Source organism: Pundamilia nyererei, unplaced genomic scaffold (genome assembly GCF_000239375.1).
Source record: "Pundamilia nyererei isolate P.nyererei 1_Seehausen unplaced genomic scaffold, PunNye1.0 scaffold00020, whole genome shotgun sequence".
NCBI classification, from domain to species: Eukaryota; Metazoa; Chordata; class Actinopteri; order Cichliformes; family Cichlidae; genus Pundamilia; species Pundamilia nyererei.
Genome location: NW_005187421.1, coordinates 637556 through 649609, shown reverse-complemented (window position 1 = coordinate 649609; position 12054 = coordinate 637556). Strand labels below are relative to the sequence as shown.

The following is a 12054-nucleotide window of genomic DNA, read 5'->3' as shown; positions in this document are numbered from 1 at the left end:
AAAAAAAGCACCGAAATGTGCGCTGCTTTTCAGTCTGGTTACTACTCTTTATGTCAGAACCGATACCGGTACCCGTCCCTAGTGAAGAAGACTCTCCATTAACATTAACAAATTGAAGTTTATTAGAGAGACTCAAATCACTGCAGTACCTTTAACATGCTCTAATTGCTAATAATTAATAATCGAATGCTGCACTGAGGTCTAGCAGGACATGCACAGAGATGAGTCCACTGTCATCGACCATAAGAAGATCATTTGTAACCTTCACTAATTCTGTTTCTGTACCTCTACAAATAAACAATTCTTCTTCCGATATTCTGTTAGCTGTTTTAAAACTACGCTTTCTAGAATTTTTGAGATAACAATAAGGTTGGTGATTATTAGCCTTTAATATAGCCTATAATTAGCTAAGACAGCTAGGTTAAGTGACAGCTTTTTAAGTAATGGTTTAATCACTGCCACCTTAAAGGCCTCTGGTACATAGCCCAGTAATAGGGAAATGATTTGGAGGAAGTAATTATTGAAATTAAATCAGAGGGAAAGAGTCTAAATAATTATTAATAGTACTGAAAGTAGCTTAATTCTTAAATGAACTTAAAATAGCCAGAGGAACGTAGCCTAGTTACAGACATTCAGTGTGTACAAAAGAAGCAGAGAAGTTCTTGTAGGGATAAAGCTCCTCTCTAAATCTTCTGTGATTAAATTATAAGAGGTGCCTTAAATTTTGCATGTGGCTGAAGCAGATCTTTCACCTCATTTCTTTTTGGTAAGGATCTGCTGCATCTCCCTCAGTTAAAGTTATGAGTCATATTTACATGGAACGTTTAATTTGTAGCAGGATACAGGCATTACATAATCTTACATAATTACCACTAATGTTAGTTTACTTAATGTAGAAAGAACTCTGCGGCTGATGTCAAAATCCTTTTATTCCGTTTTAGCTGTAGTTTGACTCGAGGGGTTGCACCTGTAGGTCATTCCGCTTATTTAACTAAACACGTCGAGCCAAAGATTTAAACAATTTCTCAGTACAAAATGTTGGATGTTCAGCTAAATCAGATTCTGTGATGTTTCAGTCCTGCTTTTGTTGAGCTACAGTATCTTACATCATGATAAAACCAAAATATGTTGTTTGTGGGATCCAGTTTTTGATAAGATAAATTCTGAAGGCCCTGGCAGACAGCTCCACGGCTGGCTTCCTTCTGTTACATAACACTTCTGTCAACTTCAGCCTCACTTGTGAAAACAGAAGAGAGTGAGGAGAGTAACCTACCAAGCGCTCGCCCTGGATTTTCCTACAACTCCCTAGAACATTTCTGTATGAGCATCACAGAACAGCAACTTCAGTCTTCTGTCATGTTCTTACAAAAAGGAAGTTGGCAGTTAAGACAGCTCAGTCTGAAAGATGAGAAGTAAAATGCCTGACTGTTTCACTAGCCAGATCCAAGTTTTGTTTTTTGTTTTTTTAAACTATCCAAATCTGAATTGGGCTTGTATATTGGTGCTGATTAGATTACACTATCAGTACTTGTTTTATAGCTCTTTAAAACCTCAGCCAGACAGTCTTATGTATGCTAAAGATATGTTGTTGGTTTGACCCTTGTTATATCAATTAGACACTTGTATGTCGTCACCCTTACTGTGTGCAAAATTACTTCACATGAGATAAAAAATTGCAGAGCATGTAAAGATCAGTTGATGTACTTTGTATCATTAGAGATTGAAAAGCAATTCCACAGCTGTAAATATATCCCACATAAAATGAAGGAATTGCCTGAGAAGACAATAAATGGTTTAAAGTAATAAAAAAAGATTATCAGGAAGCATCCTGATCATTTAAGTAGGATTCATCTTTGATAGAGATCTTACAAAGCAGGTCAATGGGACGCTGGACACGCTGGATACATTTTCACGTTAAAGTAAATAAGTGTTCAGTAAATACGCTTTTTCTGGATCCCCAAAAGCACTGGAGTTGTCACTGAACTTTTTTTAAACACTGCTGAAATGAAGTACCACTTCTAATTGTTTCCAGTGAAGCAGGTTGGTGATTTGTGTAACTTGGGGGCTCTTTGACTACATGAGGTTATGCAATAAGTCTCCAGGGTCTCTGCTGGTGCAATAATTAGTGCCTTGCTGCCTGTCAGGACGTTTCTAAGACAGTGAAAAGGCCTCCGTCTCTCTGGGATGCCTGGTAGTAGTTGAAGCAGGAAAATGACGTGAAATGTCAATTTGATAGAAGACAGTTGCCAAAAGCTGAAAACATTAGAGGCATGTCTGAGCAAATGCCCAGTGTTTTAATGGATCAGCAAAGACAGAGAGACCGTTTTATTTTATTTTAGTGTAACTCTGCTGTCACTCGGTGTACCTCTGGTGTTCTTCATGTAGACGGCTTTGTGGAGATATAAAAGGGAGCAGGTCCCACGGGATTCCTGTCATCATTTGGACTTAGTTGATTATCTTGCTTGTTAACAGATAAGAAACTGGAGAGTGAGGCTATAATCAAATGTAATCCACACATCAAACCATTACCACTTAAATATAGTTTGAAGCATTTCGTGTGTTTTTTTTTGTTTTTTTTCTCCACACCATATATTTGTTGTGTTGTCAAAAACGGATCATTTTCGCACATTTGTGATAGCGATAAGTCATCAGATCTAGAACACTCACCACTAAACAGATGTTTTCAGGTGAAAATGCATGCAGTCGATGTATTTCTTTGGAGCTTTGCTTTTAATGCATTTATCAAATATTCCCCTTTTCTTTTGTTTGTATATGTTTCAGTACATTTTTTGGCAAATTTGTATAAACAACTTACAACTTACATGCTACTTCAACAACTTACAAGTGGTTGGTCAGGTAGCTGCAACCAAGTAGTTGTTACACATCCAGAAAAAGAACCAAAAATCTTTTGCAGCAGATTCATGTGACATCGCAGTGCATAACATCAGGATATTGTTTTACAAGATCAACTGATATGTTTGGTAAACAAGGGGGAAAAATGTTGGTTATTCTAAAAATGTCCTCTAAAAAGTCTTGACAAGATTTACAGTTTGGTTTATCTTTTCTGTCACAAACACATGTGATGCTGCCTCACATGCGAATGATATTACAGTATGGTCATGCTTTTTCTGATAGATAAGGGAAGAATCCACATAACCAAATGTTTTTGCGCACACACACACATCACTGTACTTTCTTTTGTTCATCTTATATAAGTTGTGTAACAGTGAAGGATCTGAATCATTCTGCATCAGCAAAATTACAGTACTCGGTTAGTTTTGACTTCCCTTACAGGTTGGTAATTTTCAATTCCTAATTTGGAAACTCTAACATGACCAAGCTGTATTTTGTTGCATCTTTATGAGTTATTATTGTCAGAAAAACATGCCCTGTGGGGGGGGAGCATATAAATCTTCACTGTTTTAAAACACCAATGACAATATAATAGTATTCCTGGTGCTAAACCTGGTTGTTACACTTTACAAGCTGACAATAAGCATGTTATTACAACATCGGTTTTGGACTCTGTAATGCCTGATTTTGTTAAAGAGTTCTCTGACAGACATGAGCGTGTGAATGGGCTCGTTGATTGGATCCAGTGTCTCTCTTTCTCTCTGCTTTTGATATCAACTACAAAATTTACTTGCATGCAAAATTACTCCAAAGCAAGCAAAGCAAACTACAGAAAGCAAGACTGCCACCTAGTAGGTATTATAACTTGCAAAACTACTGTAATGCCTGGCATACCTTCCTGATCACCTCTACAAGAGGACTTAATTTGACAAACCTTTAGCTGCAAAAACGTGTGCCACACCTAAGCTACTGCCAAGACCTCTAAAGACCTAAGCATGCAAGCAAACACCTGTTTGTGAACCACAGTAGGGCTTTATCTTAACAATTATGCAAATATGAGAAAGGTGTGATTGTTATATAATAAATATAATTTTAAAAAATCCTGGTAAAAATGAATAAGCAAACCAAGTTAACCAAATACTGAAAATTGAACTGTATATTAACATGAATGGTTTTGAAGTAGTTTGAGTTGATAATTAACATATTCATAACTGCTGCTATGTGTGTCTTTAGGTCACCTGGACTTTGAGGGGCTCTTCCTGGTTAATGGCAATGCAGAGCGAGTGGATTGGTTGCGTCAGCGCTATGACAGTGGTGAGGAGGTGAAGCTAGAGAAGGAGGCCGATCTGGCGTCCGCTGTCAGTTTGCTCCGACTGTTCTTGCAGGAGCTTCCTGAGCCCGTTATCCCAACGGCTATACAGGGACGTATACTACAGCTCTATCAAGGTGTGTGACCGTGGCTGTGTTTCCTCTTCTCATGCTATTTTACGAATTTCTTCTACACTCAACCACAGTCTGTTTTTATCCAGTACAATGCAGTTAACCTCCTTTTTCACCCTGTCCTCCTAAAGTCCGGTTGGAGCTTTGAGTTTGTTCTGCTCAGTCCGTAAATGTACTTCCTATGAAAAGAGTGTTGACCATAGCTGTTATAAAAACAAGCGCACACTCTTCTGCATCATTTCTGGGTCTTCATCCAAGTTGATTTTGTTTTAAGCTGTTAAGGCTGTGCCCATGTAGGCTGATGCTGGTTATATAAGCTGCGAGTACACAGTACGGTGGTCTGCATGTAAGGAAAACTGGCTGAAACAAACTCTTTCATAACGAGAACCTGAATTATCTCTATGTTTGCATATCTGCTACGCTGATGCACAGCCTTTATCTTTTCCTTTCTTCATTCTTTCTGCCTCTGCTTGTCCACACTCTTCTCAAATTCAAAATCTAAGGTTGTGTTAATAATGTCCCAGAGAGAACTGCTGTCTTTCAGTGGTTATTAATTCTTCATTTTTGAGGGATTTTTGTGTATTTGGGTAAAAGATGATTGAAAGGCATGGGTTTCATTTCCCTTTTTTGTTTCAGCTCTTTGGCCTGTCCTCTTTCCCCTCTGTTTTTATCACAGATAATCTGCTCTAATCCTCTTGTCACAATGATGGTTGTTCCGGTTGCTGTCATCCAGATTATAGTAGAAGACTGGCTGTGTGTTTGTCGAGACTCCTTGTCATGCCATTTATTTCTCAGTGTATTATATTCTGTAATGGCACCACTGCACTTGAAAAAGGATTGCCTTTTTTGCACATTTTCCTCTCTGTCGCCCTCCGTCTCACCTAGTTTCACCTCTCCCAGAGGTGAAACTGAGCATAATGTTATCTGTGTGTGCAGTTTCTCTTGATTAGATTTTTTAAGGCTATCTGTGAAGGACCAAGAAGAACCCGATAACCCATAATTCACCCCACATTATCATTAGTTTTGAGAACAAGCTCTAAAAGCAACACAGACTACAACAGAAGTTCTAATAGTGATTCTGAAATAAGAGCTTACACCCTTTTCAACTAAAAATAAAATAATTACATAAGAGATCCTGTCTGTGGGGTCGAGCTCTTGCCAGCTGTGCTTCTTCATAGCGAGCACGACCTGCTGGTTCTCCCGGGAGCTGGTTTGCACAGTCCATCAAAAACCTAACGTTGTTTGATGATTCTAAATTGGCCATAGGTGTAAATACTCTTAGCCTTGTGATGACCTGTTGAGCTGTCCAGGGTGTCCCCTGCCTCTCGCCTAATGAGAGCTCCAGCCCCGGTGACGGTGAAGCGGAAGTGGTTAAGCAAAGAAATGAATGTATATTGGCTTAAGTAATGATATCCGTTTTTTCGTCTTCACATTGCTAGATTACGACAACGAAGAAGAGGTGTGTAGAAATTTGAAGTATCTGCTTCAGGATCTTCCCCAGTTGAACTACGGTCTGTTGCGTTTCCTGTGCCGCTTCCTGGCTAGCGTGGCGTCACTTCAGCAAAAGAGCTGGAACGTCGGAGCGCTGGCCGCCGTCTTTGGACCCGACATCTTCCAGTAAGATTCTTCTGCAGTTATTTAAGAATTTCGAATCGTAATTTTGATCATTGTACACAGCTACCGTCTCCATCTTACAGATGTTTACTTTTAACTTAATGAGGATGGTGTGGATATGTCACTAGTATATATTCAGTACTACATTACTTGTTTTAGAACTCCTGATGCTTGTAGGGATGCACCAATACCACTTTTTTGGAAACGAGTATGAGTACGAGTACTTGCATTTCAGTACTCGCCGATACCGATACCGAGTACTTAATAAAAACATGATTTAAATTTGCAGGTAACAGCTTTAGTCCTGTAATTTAACAAAAAACAAACAAACAAGGGACTAGTTTGGAATTAAGAACATTTATTTAAAATGAAAAGCATGTTGTATGCAACATATTACAGAATAAATAATTATAAAAAAACTAAATTTAATTTTAAATTTGTTCGTCTGTTTCTCTGTTTAGAAGTCTCACTAGCACAGTCACAGCTGGGATGACATCAGAGGCTAGTGCGTCGTAGCTGCTCCCTTTTTTAGTTAGTTCCTCAAAGGGGGCGAGGATGGCAACAGTCGTCTCCATATGAGCCCATTGGTGAGCGGTGAGATAGTCAGGGAGTTCGTGCTCGGACACGCCCAGCACTCGCTTTTGCTAAATGATGGACTGGAGCATGTAATACGTGCTGTTCCAGCACGTCTGTACGTCCTGCTGCAGTCTCTTTATTGGTTGGTTGAGCTGTCCCTGAATGTCCTCGAGGCGGGAGTAGGCTAAGGCGGAATGTTTAAAATGCCCAACTATTTTCCATCCCACTGCTATAGCATCAGCTATGCTCCTCTGTGCTAATAAGCGTAGGTAAACTCTTTCTACTCGTTGTCGTGTTGGGATTTTAGGTGCTTGATTAAATTACTTGTGTTAAATGCGCTACCTTTAGAGCCTCCTCTGGACAATTTCGCTGAGCACAATTTGCAGTCCGCCTTTGTTTTCGCGTCTTCGTTCACTTTGAAATAGTTCCACACAGCTGATATGTCTCGCCTCGCTTTCTCCCCGCTCTGAGCTGCAGCCGGGCCCTGGGGGCGGGCACTCGGCGCCTGTGATTAACCCCTTACATGCCGCTCAAACATAGACAGGTCTCAGACCGTGGTATCGGTCCTCGGTATCGGGGGACTTTTAGGAGTACTTTAGAAAATGTGGTATCGAGGCCGATACCGGTATCGGTGCATCCCTAGCTGCTTGTATTCAAAAGCTTCATTGTTACATCTTCAGTGGAAATGATTAATCAAGTGCAAATTATCAGATTATAAAGCTGTAAAGTCCGTGGAAGGAAACTCTTGAAGCCATATACCACATCACATTTAATGAAGCCACAGAATAGAGTGACAGCTGAATATCTATTTTTTTTTAAAAGAGTGAAAGAAGTTTTTATTTTTGGCACTTGCAGGAACACGTTTACACAGAAGTTAAAAAAAGAGGGGTGTTTATTCTCATGGGAGTATTATTAATCTCATGGGAAGCAGTGTGCAGCCAACTCAAACTTTTCTGTCATTTTCCATCTGCAGTCTGTCAACAGAAGGAGAGGACCTTCGGGACCAGGAGTCTGTCAGCAGAGTCCTGGCAGAGCTGCTGGACAATCAGGAGGGCTTGTTTGACTCAGAGGACGATGATGTCTCCACCACCAATGACTACAGCTCCATCAATGAACAGGTTCGACCCATCTCTCTTACACCACGCCTCTCAGTATTGTTGTTTCTGCCTTGCGTACTGTCGGTGTCCAATAATATGACAATAATTAGCATAGCAAATTTTCTACACTTGATTTTGCAAATGCTTTTGAATTTATTAATAACTGTGAATGGTGAAGATATTGTAAATATAGTTTGTGCTGTCGTGGCAAAACATTTTATCACAGTCCACAGAGAGGTCGTCTATTTTCAAGCTTACTCGTTAATGCAGTTTTTGGTCTTTCCAGCCCACACATGTCTTCCCTCCTGCTGTAACAGATTATTTTCCCCCTGGGATCAATAAAGTCTTCTTCATCTATTTTTTGTTCATCCCGGTCATTCTCCCATAGGGGTCTTTGTAGCTTTTCTTTTATCCTCAAACAAACACAGTCTCTAAATCTAGAGAGTGATGGTAAATGCCTTTTTAACCTGATATAATAATTAGAAATCTGCAAACAAAAACAAAGTACAAAACAATCAAATAGAAAAACAAGACGAATTTAAAATTTCTTGCCAAGTTATTTGCAGAAAATAAAACTTTTGTAAAACAGTTAATTTATTGGCATCAATCGTTACATATGAACAAAAGCGTGCTTTCACAAAAGCTGTTAGATTCCTCTTTGTCTTCCTCCTCTTTGTGTTTTCTTCGTCCTCTCTGGTGGCATTTGGCTGTAAAATGTGGCATTTAACCGTGCCAGGGTCAGAGGGGAAGTTTTTCAGCGCTGACGCACAGAGATAGCAGTCACATCTTATGAAAAGCGAAAGATGAAATTTATAAATGTCACCCAACAGCATAAAAGAATTTAAAAAGGCTTGAAGTGATTGTTCCATCTAACAAGCATGTTCTGTCTTGCGCTGGGGTCTTTTTTTTTTTTTATAAATAATTAAATTTTGTTGTTGGCATCAGCAGCAGTAAGTTAGATGTAATAAATGATCAACCTTAAAGGCTAACGTGAGAATAACAATTCTGCTTTATTTTGACTCCAGTATTAGAAATCTAGAAGACATCACATTAACTGATTCAAACCTGTTATGTACAAAAACTACAGTGTGTCTAACTGGAGTTATTAATTAGCTAGAAGATCAGGCTGAAGTTTTGCTGTAAGGAAATGTAAATAACACTGGTACCAGCTGTACCCACTTCCTCTTGGTAATGTTGAAATGTAAGCAGTGGCGTTTAAGGAAAACAATACAGCATTTTTTCTGTAAACAAAATTTTTCTCCGAATGATCTTGGTGTTCCCGCCCAAGGACCATGGCACACCCCTGCATACTTTACACAGAGCATTACAAGAATGTAGTTTTATAGAAACACCTGAGCCTAAACCAAACATTTTCCTCCGCTTTCTAACAGCTCGTTCTCTTTGCTGTCGTGCACAGTACAAAGAAAGGCGTAGTTAACTTTTAACTTTACAGTACCCTTGTGCTTTTGTGCGATAACAAAAATACAACAATAAAGAGGCAACCCTTGATCAGTATCTCAAATGCTGTGCTACTTTAATTTCAGAGTACGTTGTTTGCCACAGCAGGGACTCTTTAAAGATAGCCTAAAAATGTTGGAGTGAAAGGGCAGCCTGTCATTGTGAAAGTATGACCACAAAAAGAAAAAGAGAAACTTTGCTATATATCTACATTGTGTCACCTATTCAAAACCTTTCAGCTGCTTGCTTTGTTTGCTCCCCTCTCCCTATCTTTTATTCTTCGCTTCACACAGTTAGTGTGCTCTTAACCGAACTACTGCAGACTTTGCTTCCACTTGCCTCGTAATATTGAGTCCTTGGAGTTATTATCTGCCAAATCCTTCCTTTTATTCAAGGAAAAGTTTAAAGCCTTTGCCTTGCGAAAGACAACTAATTAGATTGTAATTGCGCTCTAAACAACAACAACATAAAGCACAAGTTCTTTCAAGCAACGTCATATCATTCCCTCTGTTAGCTGTTGACCTCGGTTTTATTGTCTGATTTGTCAGATGAATGAGACTATAATCTAAGAGACACAATGGAGGAGGTGAGAGCAGATGAAGAATGAGAAGACAGAAGCAAATCTGTAAAGACATGTCTGTGCACTGATCCATGTGTCTTATGTAATAGAGAGGGCAAAAAAGTGGGTGGTTTGAAGAAGGAGGGGGAGAGAAAGCAGCCAGGAAGATAGGGGAGAAATGACAAGAGTGCAGAGACAAAAGAGGAATAACTGAAGGGAAGGAGAGAGGGAGGGAGGTAGAGGTGGTGAGACAGGGGAGGAGGATGATGTAACCATGTAACTCACACCTCCAGTCCCTGCTCTACACCGGGGATGACTCTCATGAAGGGGATTATCTCCCACACACACCTGCTTTCACACAGGAGACCTTGAATCAAGCCTGGTTACAAACTAAAGAGTAAGTTGAAAATGCTTGGTCGAGCCTAGCTAGCACACATAAAAGGAGCCAATTCATCCTAAGAAATGGAGAGACATTGTAAAAGCAGCGTAACAGAGAAGTACATGAACAATAATGAGCGGAGAAAGGTGGAAGGCAGGTGTTGTTTTTATGGTGTGTTTGTGCTCAACTTTGGAGCACAGCAAGGTGGGAATAGGTCTGACAAAGATGAATATAAAGATGGATTTTAGCTTGTTTATCGCACAATCGGAGTCAGTTGAATTTCTACTTGGGTGACAACAAGAGTACGCTGATGCTTGTTGCTGTTGCAAATAAAAGGTTTGTTTTTTAGTTCACACTTCTTAGTTTCAGGGTTTCTGCTTGGAATATGAAAGAAAAATATTCTGGATTCTCTACTGAGATGGCTTGTGACATTTTTGGTGCAGCTTAGCTTGGCTTGGCTGGACTGTCTGATAGTGTGTTTTGATTCCTTAGCCCACATTTTCTTTGGATACACACCAGCTTGAAAATATATTATTGCTCTAATCAACCACAATCCTGTGGCACTAAAATGCTGCTCTGTTGTGACTCATAGCTTTTAGACAGACAGCGACACTGCAGTACCAATATTACAAACATAAAAAGTGTGCACACTGTCCCATCGGAATAATAATATCTGTGATGCACAGTGCCTTGCGTAGTGGGGCCACAGTTGATATTTCTGCAGATTAAATGAGGCTTGTAGGCTTGAAGTTAATTTGACTGCTGAACCTCAGACCTTTTCCTCTTGAGCTCTTTTCTTGTTACGTAATTGTTCTGTTTCATGTCTCAATAAGACCTCAGATCCCTTTGTACATCCCCTGTGCCCGAAGTGGACATAAGTTAAGGCTTCAGCAACAGATGTTTTATAATTCATTTGTTAGGCAGCTTGTGAGAAGACTTAGTATGTGGGTAGTTGTTTCTGTTATTACTTTTCTGCTCCCTGCTGCGTTGCTGTATGACCCTTTAATTGCACCAGGTGTCATTTCTGTTTAATGCAGAGCTGCAACGATTCATGGAGTAATTCATAGAATTCTCTTACAAAAAATTCTCGATACAAATTCCTTTCTTTGACTGCTTTTGTGCCGTTGTCACCGTAGGAACGTGAGCGCTTTGCGACTTAAAGCAGACCTGCAGTACCAACAGATTTAGGAGCAGAATAAAAAGTTTAACAACATTAAGCCCACACAGTTTTAAACAAAAACCCTGATGACACAACAGCAGCAGCAGTGATGATGATGCTGGCACAGTTTAACGTGTAGTGCGGACTCTGTTTACACACCGCGAAAAGAAAAGAGGAGGAGCCATTACCGAGACTTGCATCCAAAACAGCAGCGCTGTTCCTGTGATCACCATTTAAACCTTTATTGGAAAAATGCTGGCAGAGTCCAACAAACGCTGACATGAGGAAAATTGAACTCTGAAGCTGCTCCATCCACCGCTGTTTGTTTTAAGACAGCAAAAAAATCTTCACTAACGTATATTAAAATGTGCAGATGAACTGTTGACTATCAAAATCGTCACTACTCTTCTATGTCACTACCCGATCCGTACCGGAAACCCAATCTCCTCATCAAAAAACACTAAGGCTCTCAAGACTGTTAATATCTATAACCGATTGAAACTGCTAACTTGATTTTGGCTCTTGCAAACTTTTGTTTATTTATGTTCCCCTTAATTTATTTTATTTTTTGTACTCACTTTTGTCTCACTGTCCTTGTCACTCTTTCTGTTCCTCATTGTACGTGCTTTGTCTCTAGGGGCCACCGTACTGCTCTTACTACCAAGTGCAAATTATTATTTCAGCAGAAATATTGACTTATATGAGGCTGGTACAATCCAAAAATTTGTCAAACCCACATATTTCTGTCTCCTCAGCGGGACGTGTGTGCCAGGAGATAAAACTAAATGTTTTACTATGATTCCGCATGCTATTCTCCATCATGAACTGTTTGTCTCATTACTGAACAGTTGTTCAAGTTCCTGTCTGACTGCAGTTTTGTGCCAAAGCCTGTTCATAATGTATCGTTTTAGCTCAGGCA

At 39.7% G+C, this 12054-nt stretch overlaps 1 protein-coding gene across 5 annotated transcripts in view; it reads left to right on the top strand.

The window, feature by feature from the left end:
- fam13b (family with sequence similarity 13 member B) overlaps window positions 1-12054 on the top strand; it is a 69211-nt gene that overhangs the window by 19845 nt on the left and 37312 nt on the right. For all 5 annotated transcript variants that reach the window (XM_013909160.1, XM_013909162.1, XM_013909159.1 and 2 more), the window contains exons 4-6: window positions 4087-4299; window positions 5733-5910; window positions 7457-7601. In XM_013909160.1, the coding sequence (XP_013764614.1) occupies window positions 4087-4299; window positions 5733-5910; window positions 7457-7601 (536 nt within the window). The remainder of the gene's footprint in view (window positions 1-4086; window positions 4300-5732; window positions 5911-7456; window positions 7602-12054) is intronic.